Raw genomic sequence first — 19707 nt, 5'->3', positions numbered from 1 at the left:
CATTAATATCTATCGATGGATGCTTATATAATGATGACATTTTAATTCTCAGTAGTCAGGTGCGTATTCATGGGCCAGCCTTAACCTTTTGGCAATTTTGTTGTTTTTCCAAGTATTATTCCTTCCAATTTCTCTGGGTACCAGATTTTAGTGGCTTAGCCACCTCCCTTCCCGTGGTGTGCGCAGCTGCTCAGCGACAACTCCCAGCCAGAGAATCCTTGAAACAACACTCACCGTAGGAGGCAGGGGTTGGAGGAAAAAGAACATTTTCTAATCCCTTATGAATTCCAGTCTTATAATCATCTGTGAAAGACAAAGAATGTAGGGTGTGAAACAAAGAGTGTAGGATGATACCTTTGTGTGGTGACCTGGAGACCCAAAGGCAGCTGTGTTAGTCATTTCTGGGTTGTTATCATGAAATACCCAATTCTGAGCTTTTACTTAATAAGACAAGTTTATTTAGCTTAATAGTCTCTGCAATGCAAGAGCGTAATGCTGGCCTCTTCCCTGCTAGTGGGGAGGACTTCAGTGTGGAGGGTGTCACCTGCAGGAAACCCAGAGGAGAGAAACCGTGGGGAAGTGCCAGGCTCCCTCTGCAATAACCTGCTTTCATGATGGCCAGTCCAGTCCAAGAGAGCGAGAACTTACTCTGTGAAAAAAAACTACCATCTCTCTGAAAGCCCCTGGGCTTCTCAACACTGCTGTATTGGAGCCAGACTTGACACAAGTTTGGTGGGAACAAACCCCATGAAAACTGCGGGACCAGATTTAAAATCCTTCAACCTACCACAATTATCTTTACAGGAAGACAGTGTGAGCCAAAGCAGCATTGTTTAAAAGATTTGAAGAGCTGCCATTATCTTGTATTTTCATTCGGCTCTATATCTGCAATCACTTGCTTTATTTGAAATGGATCATTTGAGAGGTCGGGGACGTTTTTGAAAAATTTTTGTTCGTTATTTATAATGAAATTTGCGTAACACGAGATTGTTTGGACTTGCATTCGTTTAGACATTTTTGGTTTTTATGCAATGGCTCTAGGCTGCAATTTTTGTAAAACAAAACAAAACAAAACAAAAAAACAGTGCTGTATCTATTATCCAAACATCTGCACTATGGTTTTAGGAATGTTAGGTCATAGGTAAAAATCTTAAGGCTGTGAAGATTAACCAATGTTATCCACGATTCTTTAATAAAGGCTCCAGTGTAGGGAGCAGACGTTATAAATGCCAGTCCATGTCCCTGCCATTCTTTTGACTCCACTATCTGACAGGAGTCATAATGGCTTACCTTCATATGTTTTAGGGAGCAAGAAGAGTCTGGGAGATGAAAGATATTAGATGTTATGCAGTTGGAGATTGTTAATGTTTATCTGTTGCTGCATATAACAAACTACCCCAACATTCAGATGCTCAAAACAGCATCTTTGTTACCTCTCGTAGTTCTGTGGGGCCCCCAGGCTCAGGAAGGTGGGTTCTCCCCTGGACGTCTGACATCATGTGAGGATGGAGCCGTCGGGAGGTTCAGTTGGTCCCTTTATCCAGGGTGCCTCCACCCAGCACGTGACTGACAGCTGATGCTGCTGTTGACGGAGTGAGCTGCTGGGCCTGTTGCTCCTGCGGTGTGAGCTACCTGTGTGTCTCAGGTTCTCTCTGTAAGCGATGGCCATGGTTTTGGTCCGTTGGCTGTAACGACCTTGGTGTTGCGGTAGGATTGTGTTCCACGTCGTGGCTGAAATCTAGCATGTAAGTACATGAGGGCAGCAGCAAGAACACACGAGGCATGGTCCAGGAACACAGGACGGGCTGGGTTACAGCCTGTAAGTCACGAACATTCAGAGTCCTGTTCTACCCAAGACGATGGTCCAAGTCTAGCAGCTAGGCAGTACTTGTCTTCATAGGTTTTCCTCTTGTCTTCCTCTCAGCCGACCAAGAGGAGGAAGCTCACCCTGAATTCAAATTTGGAAATGAACTTGATGACTTGGGTCATAAGGAAGCTGTTGCAAATAGTGTCAAAAAGGTAAGGCTCTTCACATCCCCTTCCTGTGAAGACTTTCATGTCAGAAGCAGCTCCCGTGGTTGAAGCAGCTTCAGAAATGTGACAATCACAGAAGAGTTCAGCACCCTTCTGCTTGTTCACACACACACACACACACACACACACACACACACACACACACACGAGTATGAAGCTGGAAAGAGTATTTAACTGATCATACTCAGTTTTGACCACTATTCATTTATCAGTGCCATCAAAAATATTGTCACTCAATCAAATGAATCATTAGAAATGCTCATTGGTCACTTTGTTCTAGATGGATAGGAAACAACAAAATCCCAGCGAAAAGGTTAGCTTTGTTGAAATCATAAGGAAATTAACTTGTAAGCGTCCTAAGTGGAGTCCCCGCTAAGGAAATTGTTTTATTAGTTATGCCAGAGTACTTCAAAAACATTTGTGGAAGGCGTAATAAAAGATTAACGTTATCTTAGGGACAAAACATGTATAAATCCACACATTGTTTTTTCATAACATTCATTACCATGAATTTCTTTTTTTTTAAGATTTATTTATTTTTATTGGAAAGGCAGATACACAGAGAGAGGAGGAGAGATAGAGAGGAAGATCTTCCATCCGATGGTTCACTCCCCAAGTGGCCATAATTGCTGGAGTTGAGCCAATCCAAAGGCAGGAGCTCGGAGCCTCTTCTGGGTCTCCCACGTGGGTGCAGGGTCCCGAGGCTTTGGGCCATTTTGACTGCTTTCCCAGGTCACAGGCAAGGAGTTGGATGAGAAGCAGGACCGCCGGGATTAAAACCGGCTCCCATATGGGATCTCAGCATGTTCAAGGCCAGGACTTTAGCTGCTAGGCGACTGCTCCAAGCCCCAGACTGTTTAAGAAGTAAGCACACTTTTTGAAAAACACCATAAGCCACCTAAGTGTGCGGCTTCAGTTGTGGAGCTCTGTTACTGTGAAACACAGTCGCAGACCAGCCGGATCAACAGCCTGGAGACTACCTGAGATAGCCAAATTCTTAGTCCTCACTCAGACTCAGTTGCTCCATAAATTCTGAGGGTTGGGCCCAAGAATATATCTTCACAACCTGTCGTATCTCTTGCCGGAAATTCTGATGCTCACTGAAGTTTGAGAGCCACCTGTCTTACCCCTGTGCCTCAGCTTGTGAAAATATGAGTGATAATGCTTGGTGTGCATAAGAGGTAATGGTATCTTCAAAAAGTTTCGGGAAGACAGATAATTGAAATTACACATAGCTTTCAGAAATTTTTGCACCAAAATAACGTAATCATTTAAAATGAATTCGTTATTTAGAGAAAGGGGGGGGGCACCGAAATTATCACTGTGTAGAAACTAGAGAGAGATCAGCCACTTGCTGAACCACCTCCCGAATGTGCCTCGTGGTCTGGAGCCAGATTAGGCTGCAAGCAGGAGCTGAGAACTCGGTCTGGGTATCTGCAGCGGCAGGGGCCCAGGTCCCTGAGCCCTAGGGTGCTCCTTCCCAGGGTGCACCTTCCTGGAACCTGGAACAGAAGGGAAGTTGGAACTGAACCTCAGACACCTGCTATGGGATGTGTGTGTCTCCAGTTCCATCCTTACTGCTACACCAAACATCCACCCCCTAAACTGATCATCTGCTTGCATTGTTCCACGAGCTTTCTGAAGTACATGCCTAGTTTATAGCCTGGCTGGGCTGTCCATTACGTTTTCTTGAATGTTTTAATATTCTTTGATACTCCAACAATGTCCTAAAAAGGTGAAGAGAAACCAAATATTTTTATAATTTCCTCTTTTAAAATTATGTGGGGGTCCCTGTAGATGTCAACTTAAAAAATATTTATTTGACTATTTATGTAAGAGATACAGAGATCCATCTGTTGGCTCATTTCCCCAGGTGGTCACAATGACTGGAGCTGGGTCAGGCTGAAGCCAGGAGCTTCCTCCAGGCTCCTCCAGGGTGCAGGGACCCAGGAATCTGGGTGATCTTCTGCTGTTTTCTCAGACACATTATCAGGGAACTGGGTTGGGAGCAGACAAGCCAGGATTCAAACCATTGCCCATATGGGACGTTGGCACCGCAGGTAGTGGCTTAACCCGATCCACCACAAGACTTCGACTTTCTAAATTATTCTTTAGCACAATTGAAGGGAGAAAGAGTCTTGTCTTTGAATTTTTGTGTGTTTTCCAACTGTCTTTGGGAACAAAGTCTGTAGCATGTGAATCTTACAAAAGCCATGAACTTGTATGTTCTCTTCATTGTGCTCACAGGGCCTGGTTACTGTAGAAGATGAACAGGCATGGATGGCATCTTATAAATATGTAGGTGCTACCACCAATATCCACCCTTATTTGTCCACTATGATCAACTACGCACAGCCTGTAAAGTTTCAAGGTTTCCATGTGGCTGAAGGTAACACCGCAGGTTAAATGCAATAGCCTATTTTTAGTCTGCTTTTCTTTTCGTTTTCATTTTGCTAATGAGCTTGACTCTTACTTTTTGTCCTTTTCCTTCCTGTGCCTTCCTCCCCCATCCCTGTGTGTCTGACACGTCCTTGGCTTTGGGTGGCATTGCTTGTGATTCCCTATGTGTATGTCGCATCCTTGGCATTGGATAACACTGCATTGTGATTCCCAACTTCGTCCACAAGGTGGCCCTGAGACACTGTGGGCTTTTGGATTCCATGCTCTCCTAGGACTTCTTAAAATCAAACATGGATCACAGAATATATATACAAGGAGTCTAAAAATGTTCATGGAAAGTTGATATTCTGGAAAAATTAGGCATAGTTTTCCATATTTTTTGTGCCAAAAATAAAGTCATCTTTTCATTCTGTTTTCCCCATTAACTTTTTTTTTGTACATTTTCGTATGAAGTTCTTACATTTTCATGTGAAGTATCTAAAAACATAATCATTTCTGGGTGGGAGGAGCCATTATCATCAAAAGCACATGTTTCGGGGAGTAGCAGTTTCAAATTCCATTCAGCATGATCTCTGTGTTAAAGTTAGTGGTCTCCCTGCATAGGGCATTAAGGAAAATAGGAACTCCTGACATGATTGTGTAGCATTGGCCTCCCAAAGCCTGTCCCGGGAGCCTGGTTTTCCGTGAGGGTTTGAAGGGAGGATTTCTGAGGGTGTCTTTGCTTTTCTCTTACAGAACGCAATATTCATTATAACATGTCCTCTTTCAACGAATCCGTTGGTCTTGGCTACTTGAAGACACATGCAATTGAATTTGTAAAGTATCCTTCTTCTATGCCAGGTGGAAGCAGGGGTTGGTATGCTTCGATATGGCAGGAATTTCTGATCTAGACAAAGAGCTCCTGTTCCGTGTTGGTCGCGGGGCCAGTAACATGGCATGTGTGAAGGCCCTGGCAGCTGTGACCGTCGGCCCAGCTGGAAAGCGGTGTTATCACCCACACAGTGGCCTGCCGCTTCCCACAGATGGGGCTGGAGTTCGTTCTGATTTCATCTACACGTTTGCCATTGCTGGCTTAGCCCTCGGTTGGGATAGCTTTCTTTATCTCGATGATGGTACTCATTTTTTGCCCTGTCTTCCTTAATAAGTTACACAGTTATAACAAACGACAAATGAGCCGGATCTACCCCAAGGGAGGCCGAGTCGATTCCAGTAATTACATGCCTCAGATTTTCTGGAACGCTGGCTGCCAGATGGTGTCTCTGAACTATCAAACCCCAGGTAAGAAGTGATGTCCGGTGACCCCAAATTCCACGAGAACGCTTTGGCAGGATGGTGCCAGCAGCTGCCCTCGACTGCTGGGGGCGTTCTCTTATGTCTGTTTGGTTTTAAAGAGGCAGACATCTGGCAAAACAATGTGTTGTTAGATTTATGTGATGGCAAGAAATTGAAAACCCGGACGAGAGAAACCAAAACAATGGTGGCAGATAGCACATTGTGCTTTAAATGGAAATTTCTTTACTACATGCCACCCATGACTGTTCCTATTCCAAATGATGTCTCGTTTTTCTTCTTTTCAAAATCGAATGAAATGAGAGAATGACTGTGTTTTACTTTTCCTTTGAAAGTTCCCTGATCCCCGTGAACATTTAGCGTTTGCGAGTGCCTCGCTGGCGAGTCACAATGAAAATGCAGAATTGTGGGTGACCTCTCAGATACAGTGTAAAGGGCTGAGGGCTCTTTGGCTATGGATGCATGAATTGAGTATATTAAAAAGCAGGTTTCAAACAGGTAAATATTTTTTTTTTCCTCTTGAAAGGAGAGGAGTACATTTTTTTATAAATGCATAGATAACTTTCTTAACGTTCTCAAGATTCGTTTAAGAGTTTAGGAACACAGTATCGAGATTACAGTTAACGAAACAGAAACTAGAACAGGTAGAGTTCACAACACAAGCTCATTTACAATGGTGAAGGCAGCATCGTGGTGTGTAAATCCAGGAAGACGCACACACCCCCCCCACAAACGAGACGCTTTTTTCCTCCAGGATCCTTTCCTCGGTGAGGGTCCCTTCCACACATCCCAGCCTCCACTGGGAGTCCTTAGCTTTTCTAGTCCACCTGCTGTGGCTGCACCTTGCTCATCTGGCCTGATCCTTTGGCTTCCATGCCTGTGTCCCCACAGTGGGACTGCGTTTCTCACCTCCAGGGGCACCTGCTCTGTGATGAAGAGCTTGGCCTCTGAAGTCACCACCGTGCATGGTAAACCACGGTGCTGGCTGTGTTCGTGGGGAAGAAGGCAGAGGGCAGGCGCTGCAGCCACCCCCGGGCGTTTCTATCAGGGACAAAGGCACTGCCAGCGTTACCTAAGCAGGCTCGGGTATTGCGTTTGCTTCTCCGTGAGTCTGGAATCTGGATTACCTGATGACCTGGCTTCACCGGACCAGCCTCTGCTGGATTCCACAAAGTCAAGTTTACCACTTAAACCACTTTCCCCATTTTCATTGGCTAATCAAAAGAAAGAAGGTTTTGCCTGCCTGTAACAGAAAAGCCACGAGGCATGCCCTGCCTGTTCAGCCCCCTGACGGAGAATGCCCCCTGCGACTTCTGCAGAGCGGACCACGCAGATCTGCACGGTACTCGCTTAGTTCATGGCTGAGTGTTCCTGAGTGTGGACCCCACTCTTTCATGCTGACCCCGCTCCGTTTCCTGCTCCTCCAGGCTCGTGAGTCACATAGCAGCCTCGACGTGGAATGATCCTAGCAAGTGTATGAATCCGAGTGTTACAGCAGCTTGAACAGGAGCTTTCTGAAAACACGTTATGCGTGTAACTTCAGCACAGGGTCATGTCTACGTGAGAGACCTGCCTGCCCGAAGCCGGGGCTGCGCGCCTCTGGGGCCTAAAGGCAGAGCTTAGGGCCAGGCACGGGCTCATTTCCCCTGTCAGGCGCGGCTTTGTCCAGGCAAATGAGATGCTGAATTATTTTTTGTCTCTTGACAGATTTAGCGATGCAATTGAATCAGGGGAAATTTGAGTATAATGGATCCTGCGGGTGAGTAATGGGACTTAAACTATTGTCACCTCGTTTCAGAGCCGCATACTACAGCCGTAATGTAATCATGTCTTTTTAATTAGTGGCTACGGACGGTGAGCTGGGTTGGAGGGTTTCAGTGAGAGTAAAGGAAACCCTTAGATAGATTGTATTTGTCATTGGACGTTTTTCATCTAGCGGTTTTGCTAAGCAGGTTATTGTTTAATCTCGAATTAAATGGGTTCGTCATACACACACACACACACACACTTCAGTTTAATTCTTGCAGTTCAAGTAGTAGAGACTTACATTTGGATATGAACTAGAAGCAGACATTAAATGCGTGTTTGTTTTAAACCAGGAGAGATGCAGAAATGAAGTTATTTTTATATGTAATAAAGGTGTTGGTGGCAAGTTAAATTTAATTCAGCTGGGAATAAACCATTGCCCTTGCCTGATTTGTTGCATGTTTTATAAATAGAAATAATCAAAGAAGAATGCCATGAGTGTGGCTGTGGTTTATATAAATAGAACTTGTTCGTGTTTATGAACCAAGAAACAAAAGGTGAAGTGTCAGTTCTGTGAAACAGTAAAGGGTTAAACGAGAATATAAAGTTGGAATTCTGCAGAGTTGAAAAGTGATCGTTCTTTCTCCCCACGTGTCTGTCTTCATTCAGCCCTTTACAGCTGAGGCTTTCAAATGGTTATGGATAAAGGCGTCAAAAGATACATTAATTTTTAGGTGCAAAGTTGTGAAATTCATGCTTATGAAAGGTCTTGAAAAAAGTTCACAAAAATACGTGCAATGAGTAAATTGCATGGATTTTAATAATTTATTTTCACCAAAATATGTATCGTTTACTTTTTCCATTGACTTCGGAAGTATTGCCTTACCAACTCGGGAAATGAGACCATCCAAACAGTATTTTATGAACATGAGCTGTCATTCCATTTCTTAGGATCTTTCTTTAACTTTTTAAACACTTCTTTTACATTTCCAAGCAATGTGTTTATTTTGTTAAATTTATTCTTGGTTCTCTGGCAAATGGGAGTATTGCATTAATTATTAATTTAGTTATTGAATTGTACATTTCTGTAAAATAGAAACGCAGTTGGTTTCCCTGCATCAGTTCACACATCCTGCAGCTGAACTGAACTCACTAACCTAATGCTAATCGTTGTTTTCGTTAGTTGCTTAGGATTCCCTACGAACAGGATCATGTAATCAGTGAACAGAACAGGTTTTGCCTTTTTGTTTTCAGTCTGGATAACTTTTTCTTGCTAAAAATAGCAGTATAATTAGTCCTGCTTTCACCTTCCTGTATGAAATTTTACATCTTCTTTGATCATGAATGCAACCAACAAGCCACTGCCCGGTACTCAGCGCTGTGGCTGTAAATCATGGATCGTTCCACTTATGTTCTGATTGGCCTCTCAAAGTATTTTATGCACATCGGTACTTAAAAACATAGTAGCCATCGTACTTAGCATATCTTGAAACTGAATGTATTGAGGTGTTCATCAAAGCAGCATTGGCAAAGTCGATGCCACAGAGATCTCAATGATTACAGCTGTGACGATTGGGTTTGCTTTGCTTTGCTTTATGCGGTAATCCGTGATCCATCCAAAGGGGCTCTGGTTAAGAAGGTTCTGGGAGAGAGTCATGTTCATGTCCCTGAACCCGGATTCCAGGAGACTTTCTTCTTCCTGATTTTATAATTTCTATTTTATTTCATAATCTTCGTTTATTTTATAATCTTCAGGATTAACCAAGTGACAGCATTCTCTGTTGAAAAGCCTGGCTCGTGTGTTTCTGTTGAAGAAAAGCTCACAGTTAGGGTTTCGAGTAGTGGGTATTTCACTCTTGGTAAAAAAAGATACTAATATAATAAGCTCCTGTGCTTCTGCCCTGCCAGGTACCTTCTCAAGCCAGATTTCATGAGGCGGCCTGATCGGACATTTGATCCCTTCTCTGAAACTCCTGTGGATGGGGTCATAGCAGCGACCTGTTCCGTGCAGGTGAGGGCCCCACTCACCGGAGCATAGGATAAGTGTGCACACAGTGCCCCTGCCAGGAAATTGCAGTTAAATTATTTAACGTTAGATTGTAAGATCCAAATGATGCTCTTAACTCTGATGTAAATCACTCCCCCACTTTTACGTGACACATTTTTTTTACTGGTAAAATCTTTAGCTACTTTGAATTAAAAAAAAAAAAAAATAAAAGGCAAAAGGACCTAAAAGATAATTCTAAATGTTTATTAAATTCTAGGGAGTGAAAACGATAGTGAAAAGTAAATTGGTGGTTGGGTGTCTCTGGAGGGAGATGAGAGCAGGTGTGGATTAGGAAAAGGCACAAGGAAGCCTTTGAAGCATCTCTGAAGATGCTGACAATGTTTGTTATCCCGAGTGTGGGGGCAGTTTCACAGATGTATTCACCTGTCAAAACTGATTTCAGCACATACTTTAAGCATATCTAGTTTGTTCTATGTCAGCATGCCTCAAAAAATCTGATTCAAAATTGTAGGCTGCCAAATAGCATTAAGAAAAAGCTTGAAAGCATAAATAGTCATTTGAAAAGAGGTCTCTGCTTTGCTTCGCAGCAGAAGTTAGCACTGCTCTTGATGAACATGTACCACTGTGGTGGTGGACCAGTGGTCATGTCGGTGAGCGTTATCAGTTAAGTGGTAGCATGGCTTTTCTGTGTATCTCTTTTCAAAACCTTTAAAATAATTCAGTCCTAAGTGTGGCATACTAGACACCTAAAGGGATCTTGGGCCCTGTCTGAATCCATCTTTTCATTTCATAGGTGTGGACATGTAGTTGAGGATATTGTGGGCACTCTATTATGTGGCTCAAGCATGTTTCCTCATTATTTTTCTAGACAGTTATAGAAGGTAGAACCTTTGCCTAGAGCAGAGTTTTGCATGTTATAGTTGTCCAGTAATGTTCAGGTCCTTTTAGTACTGAATGCAGTCTTTCTGTAGGCAATTTTAATCCCCCAAATGCAGGCATTTCTGATATTCTGCTTATCCTTTGTTAGTAATTACTACACCAACTATACTTTCTCATCCTGTTTCTTCCTTTTTCCAGGTCATATCAGGTCAGTTCTTATCAGATAAGAAAATTGGCACCTACGTAGAGGTGGATATGTATGGGTTGCCCACCGACACCATACGTAAGGAATTTCGAACACGTATGGTTATGAACAATGGACTCAATCCCGTTTACAATGAAGAATCCTTTGTATTTCGGAAGGTAGGGCATTTTTGTTGTGCCTCATCCTCTTTTCAGTGGAGCAATGCCCTCCTTCACCACCCTTTTACATGACAGTGCCCAAGTGCCAGGTTTGCAATGCCTTGGCATGCACACTGCCCTGGTGTTCCTCCCTTCATTGGCAGTAGCTGTTATTTGCACTGTTTGGCTAGTCAAGTTGTCAGGTGGGAAGCCTCACCTGAAACTGAAGACACATGGTTGAGGTGGTATGACTGTATCCCTGCTCACGTGCTGCTTGCTTTGTGTGCTGTTTCTTATGTTTTACTTATCTCTCCCATCCCTCCCTGTATGCTGGCTCCTGAGAACAGTCACAGTCATTCTGATATTTCATTTTTAATTTCTTAATCATTTCCCTTTGTTGCGCTACTGGAAAACCCATGTATTGGCAGTGCTGCCTCCAAGAGCATCCATTTTTCTCTCTTCCTTGCCCTTGATGATTTTTTTTTTTATTCTGCTGGTAACACTCTGTATGCCGTGCAACACAGATAACGGGCCTTTGGTATTAACAAAATAGGAAATTCATTTTGGAATAGGGTAACTGGATTACAAGGACTAAGTTAAAACACAGACATATACGTTTGATAAAATGGGCCATTTGGGAATTTAGATTTTACCCTGTGATGTGCTGTTACCCATGCTGCCCCCACTGCTGCTGCCAGTACTCTGCGAATGTGATAGAAACGTGTGTCCTCTGTGCTTTGTTCTGATTTTTGTCTATCTCAAGTATTTGGTTCTGTTGCGACTATTGCTAGAATTATAACTGAAGTAATCGTTACATATACTTCTTGGTTCGTGTGTTCTCTGATGAGTAAGGAAGTATTCACTTTCATTTTTCCTTGTAATAGTTTTGGCTCCTGAACAAGATAGCCATTCTGGAGCATCCTTGTTCTTCGGAAGTTATACTGACTTTCACTGCTATCAAGCGCTTTCACTTGTATTTTTTTTTTCTTCTTATGACTGTTGCTTTTTGCATGAATCTTGTAAGAGGGTCAAGGTCCAAGTTCCCAGTAACCACATGAAGAACTAGAATGAGCCAAGTTGGGTAATTTTAGCCAGATTTCTCCTCTTCATCTTCAAAAGGCTGGAATTAAAATTTCCAGACACAAGTAGACAACCAATGCTTTGTCCAGCTACAGACAGGACTCTGATATAAGCAAAGATATCCTGCTTGCAGGAGTAACCTAATGAAGACTTTTCTGGACACTGCGGTTTTCCTTGTCTTGTAGCTGTCCCGTATCTGAATGCGGATTCTGCCATCTGAAGTCAGACTTTTATGTCTGTGAATGTTTTCAATTTGAGAAGGACAGGAGTAGTTTCAAAATCAAAGTACATGAACGTTTCTATGTTATATGTATCCAACTCTGTTTAACCTCTTAAAAATTGAGAAATATATGAAACAAGTGGAATACACATTTATGAAACATTTCTTTGAAGATCTTCTCCATGTTTATAAACAAGCATGATTAGATAGCAGGTGTACCCCAGGTAGACACATCACTGGGTCCCAGTTCTGAGATCTGACTCTGTTGGAGGCAATCTGAGATTAAGGAAAGTCACTGTTTCTCAGAGTCCCTTTTGTCCTCAGGAGTTAAACGGCTGAGTGTGGGGAAAGATGGCAGGTGCTGGAGTTGTAGTCTTCATGTCCATTACTTCCAGCATTTTTGAGTGGTTGATTTCCAGGAAACCTGTTCTAGTTGTGTTTTTTTGTTTGTTTAGATTTTTTTTTTTAAAAAATTGTTATTAGAGAGGAAGATCAGACTTATAGAGAGAAGTAGAGACGGAGAAAAATATCCTCCATTTACTTGTTCACTCCCTAAATGGCCACAATAGCTAGAGCTGAACCAATTCAAAGCCAGGAATGGAACCCCTTTCAGGTTTCTCATGCAGGTGCAGGGTCTCAAGGCTTTGGGCTGTCCTCAACTGTTTTCCCAGGCCACAGGAAGGGAGCTGGATGTAAGTGCAGCAGCCAAGACACGAATGGACACCCATGGGGAATCCTGGCACTTGCAAGATGAGGATTTACCACTGATTCAATGTGCCAAGCACTCCAGTTGTGTTTCTTATTGTCTTGGCCATTTCAGCTTACACAGAGTCCCTTATGAGTGCAAGTGAATTGTGACTGTATTTTCCTTAAAGAACTATTTAAGAGCAGAGCAAGGACTGATTTGTAGCAACGCAGGTAAAGCCACAGTGTTCAGTGCTAACATCCCATATGAGTACCAGCTCGTGTTCAGCTGTTCCACTTCCTATCTAACACTCCGCAAATGATGCAGAAGATGACCGAAGTGCTTGGGGATCCTGCCATTCAAGCTTCTGGCTCTTTGCTTCAGTGTGGCCCAGTGCTGTCCATTGTGACCATTTAAAGAATAAGCCAAAGAGGATCTCTTTCTCTCCACTGCCCCCACCTTTCCCTTCACCTCTGTAACTCTGAGTTTTCAAATAAAGAAATCCACCTTAAAAAAAAAAAAAACAAGGAGCAAAGCAGAAAGCAGTGTGGCTGTGGTCCTGACTCCTAGCGTTATGGTACCTGGGAAATGCATCACACACATCAATGGAAAGTTCTGTTCTTTGTTTGCAGGTGATCCTGCCTGACCTGGCTGTCTTGAGAATAGCAGTGTATGATGACAACAACAAGCTGATTGGCCAGAGGATCCTCCCGCTGGATGGCCTCCAGGCAGGCTACCGACACATTTCTCTCCGGAATGAGGGAAATAAACCATTGTCACTGCCAACAATTTTCTGCAATATTGTCCTTAAAACATATGTGCCTGATGGATTTGGAGGTAAGAGGAACTTTAGGATGTGGAAGAGGTTGTAGACAAAATCCTAAAGGACGAGATTTGAACACATTCTGCCCGTGGTTGAAGAAACATCATGAGGCCAACCGTGGCAGCCTTGAAGAAGTCAGAGACGGTCATTCTCAGGGTTCATAGAAGAAGTGAAAAGACAAGACTGGGTTATCGTTAAGAGCTTTCTTATTTTAAAATGTCATAATTTTATGTCATGCCTTAATCTTTACAAATGTGTTTTGTGATGGATATATTTACAGCCACAAAGTTGGAAAAGCATGAATAATGAGTCTGTCTAGTTATCTTATGAACTAATATCACTAGATTTTAGTGATTCAGATATCCACATGGGTATATTTTCTTCCAAATGTGCAAGAGAGTTGAGTTTCATCAGAAATCCCGGTCACCCATCCACCTGGGCTTTGCTGAGGAGTCACTGTGCAGAATCAAGACTAGACCCATTTCTACAATTTGGATTTATAAACACCTAATAATGGAAGAAGATATATATATTTTTTAAAATCCAGGTTCTCAGTTTTTGGTACTTATTTGATTGTAATCAAATAAACCCAAACTTCCAATCCAGCTCTTCAGCGCCAGCAGAGAGCCATGGGAGCATGATGGAACCTGTCAAATCCTTTATTTCATTAGCTGGATAGTGAAAATCACAACAATCGAAGCACATTCTTGTGAAATGCTCTTACTCGTGGTATATGACCCAGCAAGGCCTGTGTGTGTGAGTGTGTGTAAGTGTGTGTGTGTGTGTGTGTGTGTGTGTGTGTGTGTGTAAACAGAAGAAGTACTGTAGGTACTACAATGCTGCAATGTGTTGTTTGGGAAACATCAAGTTTGTTGTTTATTTTTAGCCTCTCTGGAGAATAGATTTTCTTCAATGAAGTTTCAACTTCAGCAATCTGATTATAAGTTCAAAAAAGCACATTAAGCCAGTGGGATGTTCCAGTCATAAAGTTAGCAGTAAAGACGCCTATCTTCCTCTGTGTCTTTCAAAAATGAGGAAATACATTGGAAGCTACAGCACATGGTAACAGATATCAGAGCCAGTAAACCGAGGCTGCACCAGGATGTGGTGGAGCCGAGCAAGTGGACCAGAAAAAGGGGGGCAGGAAACTGGCAATGCATGTAGGCTTACAACCCCAGCAAAGCCCAGAATCCAGGCTGCATTGCAGCACAATGGTGAATGAAATCACGTCCCATGACTTGAGTTTAGAAAGCCAGGAGTCTGTGATAAACATGTAAAACATCTTACAGGTGCTGTAAACCCCTACGGTAAAAAGATTTAAAGTTTTTGCCTTGGGCCTGGTACAAAGGTTTAATGGGCTAATACTCCCTTTGCAAGCATCGAGATCCCATATGGGTGGCAGTTCATGTCTGAGCTGCTCCTCTTCCCATCCAGCTCCCTGCTTGTGGCCTTTGAAAACAGTGGAGGATGGGCCAAAACCTTGGGACCCTGCATCTGTATGGGAGACCTGGAAGAATCTCCTAGCTCCTGGCTTCAGATTGGCTTTGGCTATTGAGGACTTTTGGGGATTGAAACAGCAGAGGGAAGATCTTTCTCTGTGTCTCTCCCTTTCTTTGTAAATCTGCCTTTCCAATAAAAAATAAATAACTCTTTAAAAAAATGTTTTTGCATCTATACAGGCTTAAGTGAAACTCTGTAATTAATTCCTGAGAAATTGGTCATTTGATTAGAAAAGATAATGCCAAGCACTTTATATAAGTCCAAAATGTGAAATTGTTCAGATATGAGCGTATGTATCTATGCTAGAGAAATACCTGCATTTACAATGCAACTTTTAAAAAATAAAGGTTTATTTATTTTTATTGGAAAAGCAGGTATAACAGAGAGAATGAGATTCGAGAGAAAGATCCTCCATCCACTGATTCACTTCTCAAGTGGCTGCAACAGCCAGAGCCAAGTCAATCTAAAGCCAGGAGCCAGGAACCTCTTCTGGGTCTCCCATATGAGCACAGGGTCCCGGGATTTTAGGGGATCCTCTGCTACTTTCTCAGGCCACAATCAGGGAGCTGGATGGGAAGTAGAGCAGGCAGGACATGATCTAGCACCCATATGGGATCCCAGAATATGCAAGACAGTTTGGCCACTAGTCTGTCATGCCAGGCCCATAATGCAACTTTTTGTTTTTACCAGTGTTGATATCCAAGTATTGATTCTATTAATCTCTTCAATAATAGTTCTTGAAATGTTATTTCCTAACATGTGACTCTGGCCTCTTCCTTCTTTTCATTTGGAATTTTCGACCAGTGTGTTACCATGATGGCTGTCTTAAACTCTAGCTGGACATCTGGCACAGTTTTCACAGAACTCTTTTCTCCCATTGCATTCTTTCCTTCTTAGACTTATTTATTGGAAAGACAGAGCAACACATATATAGAGAGAGGAAAAGAGATTTTTCCATTCCTTGGTTCACTCTCCAAATGGCCTCAGTAGCCAAGAATGGCCCAGGGCAAAGTCAAGACCCAGGAACTCCATTCTGCCCTCCATTCTGCCGTGGCCCAGGAAGCTGCATGGGAACTGGAGTATCCAAGAACCAAACTAATATTTCAGTATGGGCTGCCAGTGTCACAAGTAGCAGTGTAGCCTGCCGCACCATAGCACTTTCCCATTGTCGCATCGCATTTAACTACTACAAAACTAAGAGAAGAAGCTATGAGGTTTAGGGGTCCTACCTAAGATAATCAAGGGAGAGTGTAAGAACTGTCTCTTCCCAAATTTCTACTAAGAATGATTAAGAAATCTTGGGAGGGAGGTTCCAATATTATTCTGTAACTAAATGTAAGAAAAACCTTCTCTATTCTGCACTTATGTGCAAAATAGATGTACTAGTTTTAATGCTAAAAGATGTTCTTCCATTTTTGAGTCAGGTGAAACTGGGAGTAGGTGAATTATTTTTCTGCTTTTTTGTAGGTACAATGCTGTGTGTCCATCACACAGCTCTGTCACTGTTAGTCCTGTGCTGGTGATGGCAAACAGTCCCAGAGATGCTTATCCACCCGCTGTGGCTTTGTGTGGGTTTTGTTTTTTTTTTATAACTGCAGAGTGGCAGGGAGGAGAGCAGCTAAAAGAACTGAGGCATCCGTGAGGTGTTTACATGTCACTGAGCTCTGCCCAAGCCTGCCAGCATACTGTTCTTCCAGCAGCGGCTAGCAGCCCTTCCACACATCTGCAGATTCTGCTCCAACCAGGTTCTGGCACACAAGCTAGCTGAAGTGGCCTTTGGTTATTTGCCTGTCCCCACATTCTGTAACTCTATGATAAAGATACAACATGGAAGCTGGTGTTTCTTGTTCACTCTGCCCACTGCCGGCATGGGGTTGCCTCCAACCACTTGTCAAAGTCACTTGCCTGTATTTTATAACACAAGTACCAAGGGAGGTAACCCCTAATTAAGATTCTGTTCCTACAATACGTTCTCAGGACTTCCTTATGTACCTTAAACCTCTCGTTTGTGGGTGCTAAAGTGCCAAATTCTATTAAATATTTGTTGAAATAACTATTTACAAACTATCATTAATATGCATTATATTGCTCTCCAAATTACAGAAAATGTTAGTAAGAATAAATGTTCTATGTGAGAAAAAGAAAGCAAGGTCAATTATGGTGAAATTCATTGAGAATTGCTAAACAGCAACTTCTAGAATCTGTGTTTCTTTATTGAGAGGGAGAGACCATCCATGCTCTGTTTCCTTACCCGAATGTGTGCAAGAACTGTGGCTGAGTGTGTGTCAGGCTGAAATCAGGGGCACAGAGCCCAGCTGCGCTTCCCCTGTGAGTGGTGGACCCTCAAGTACTTGAGTCACCACCTGGTTCTCCCGTGCACATTAGTAGACATTTGGCTCAGAGCCAGACGGGGACTTGAACTCAGGTACTCTGCTATCGGATGCAGTTGTCTCAAGTGAGGGCAAACAGTCATGCTAGATAAAGCAAATGTAAACATGTTCCTCACTGAACAGTGTCCTCAGACGGACTGTGAGTGCTTTGAGGCAGCGAACTTGTGACCACTTCCTAGTCTTGGGTGAGCACAGGATCCTGTTTTCCCAAGCATCTCCTGCATCTTCTGGCATTCTAGGAAATACAGTTTAGAAAGTATGTAATCATTTATTAACTCAAAAATCACAGTTATGAGATTTGGCAATCTTTATTAGCACTATTTTTCACCTGCTGGGGAGCATGCATTTTTATTCCTCTCCTACTTGTTAGAAACAATCTGAATGGGCCTAAGCTAGGGGCAAGATCCTGTGGCTGGAAAGAGGGGAGTCCAGATGCATGACACCTGCTTTCCGCTGAGACACCCAAATGCCTTGAAAAGCAGTGATAGACAAAGACAAACCTACTTATGCAAAATCAGGAAGTATCTGAAAGTTTGTGCTAATGAATCACTGTCTTCGTTCTTAGTTCTTAGAGATGCCTAAATTGATGCTTTCAACTTTATATGGAAGTGAAGGAAGGGAGGAAGGAGGAAGGAGAGAAACAATATACAGGGAACACTAAAACCAGAAATAGCTGGTACTTTAAAAAGTACAGATGCATCAAGTCCCATTGTGTCTTGCAAAAAGAAACAGAGGGAAAAAACAAAAAGGCAGACTGGCTTACTTAATGAAAACAAAGATTCTGTGGCCCTGCTATGACCTCCAAGTACCTGAGAGGTTTTGGCTCGTGTGTGTAGGTTCTGTACAGTCAGGAGTGTGTGTGTGTGCTACAAATCTACACTGTTAGATACACAATGTGACCAGTCCCTACATAGGTCTGTTCACCTGCCGGTGACTGAAGGCCAGCATTTAAGATTAATTCTTGCCACAGTTTATGGTTTGTCCTGTAGAAAGCGGAATGATTCACAACACGATATAGCAGTCACAGAGCTCCGCACGTGTTAGTCAGCATTCACTGCGTCAACTAACAAAACTCAGAGAAGCCACTTCAGAGGGAAGAGGGTTGTTATTCGGTTCACATTTTGGAGGTCAGTGTTCTAACATGAAGCAACCCTACAGACGTAGGAATGTGATGAGAGTGGATTATGGGAGCAGAGAGCATCTAGATCATGCTTGACTTGCCCAACTGATCCTTCCAAATCCAGGGCTGGCCAGGCTGAAGGCAGGAGCCAGGAGCCTCATCTGGGCTTTCTTTGTGAGTGACAGGAGCCCAAGCACTTGGACCATTTGCCAGTGTTTTCCCATGCATACTAGCAAGAAGCTGGAGCAGCAAAGGTGGACAGCTAGGTCTCAAGCTGGTGTCCTTATCGGTTCAGGCATTGTAATCCGTTGCTCACCTCACTGCCCACAACACTGGCTCCTTATTATTGATGTGCAATAATTGCTCATCTTCTATGCATTTATCTGTCTGTATGCCTCTAGTCAGAGGAAAAGCTGAGTTATAACAGGTAAGAGAAGCCAACACAGGTCATGACTCTCTAATGCTGATTTTTTTTTGCCCTGAAAAGTTTTGGTGGAACCATCCTGGGTATTCAACAGCCACTTTTCTGTGGTTGTCTGTAACCTACTGCAGGATATCCACCACTCACAAACGTGGATAACTTTGGAGTTTCTAAGCAATTATTGGAAATTTCCAGCAAGAAAGCAGTCCTTTCAAATAGCCTAACAAGCCCCTCAATCCTTTCAAAAATTCTGCTTTTTGTCCAAGGTTATTTAATTTGAGGAAACCTTACTTATACTTTGTGTATTCTTGCTTCAATTTGGCCAAGAATACTATCATAATGCATGCATTTTCCTGGTTTTTTTTTAAAAAAAAACAATATATGGCTATAAATAAGGCATCTCAAGCAAGATATTTTAAATAATAACATTCAAAAGAGGTTGGACTTTGGAGTTTAGCAGTATAATCACCACCACCACCACCACCCCCCCTGTAGTTTCAGGAATTTTTAATACAATGACACTTCAAAAAGTGGTGGAAAATAGAAAATAAGTCTTTTTTGGTAGAAAAACGCACACATCATTTTTTTTTCATAGTAATGCATTTCCATGAAAGGTTTGAAGATCCTCTCAGGCACGGATTTCAGAGTTGTTGGCACCGAAACAGATGTGTTTTTGAGTTCTGTTTTCCCTTGGCCCTTTGGAAGCAGTTCAGGGTAGATTAAGGCAATGATATCTATGCAGCTAGTGAATAAAACTGCATCTTACTGT

The 19707-nt window shown here is 42.7% G+C and overlaps 1 protein-coding gene across 2 annotated transcripts in view; it reads left to right on the top strand.

Annotated features, from left to right (window-relative positions):
• PLCB4 (phospholipase C beta 4) overlaps window positions 1-19707 on the top strand; it is a 141338-nt gene that overhangs the window by 84043 nt on the left and 37588 nt on the right. For both annotated transcript variants that reach the window (XM_040981201.1, XM_040981200.1), the window contains exons 17-24: window positions 1925-2019; window positions 4282-4423; window positions 5170-5254; window positions 5588-5712; window positions 7432-7483; window positions 9379-9481; window positions 10556-10720; window positions 13317-13521. In XM_040981201.1, coding sequence (XP_040837135.1) covers window positions 1925-2019; window positions 4282-4423; window positions 5170-5254; window positions 5588-5712; window positions 7432-7483; window positions 9379-9481; window positions 10556-10720; window positions 13317-13521 — 972 coding nt within the window. The remainder of the gene's footprint in view (window positions 1-1924; window positions 2020-4281; window positions 4424-5169; window positions 5255-5587; window positions 5713-7431; window positions 7484-9378; window positions 9482-10555; window positions 10721-13316; window positions 13522-19707) is intronic.

Source organism: Ochotona curzoniae, unplaced genomic scaffold (genome assembly GCF_017591425.1).
Source record: "Ochotona curzoniae isolate NIBS_2020 unplaced genomic scaffold, NIBS_Ocur_1.0 contig_3520, whole genome shotgun sequence".
Classification (NCBI taxonomy): Eukaryota; Metazoa; Chordata; class Mammalia; order Lagomorpha; family Ochotonidae; genus Ochotona; species Ochotona curzoniae.
The sequence above is the reverse complement of the archived record's forward strand: the minus strand, read 5'-3'. Positions and strand labels throughout refer to the sequence as shown.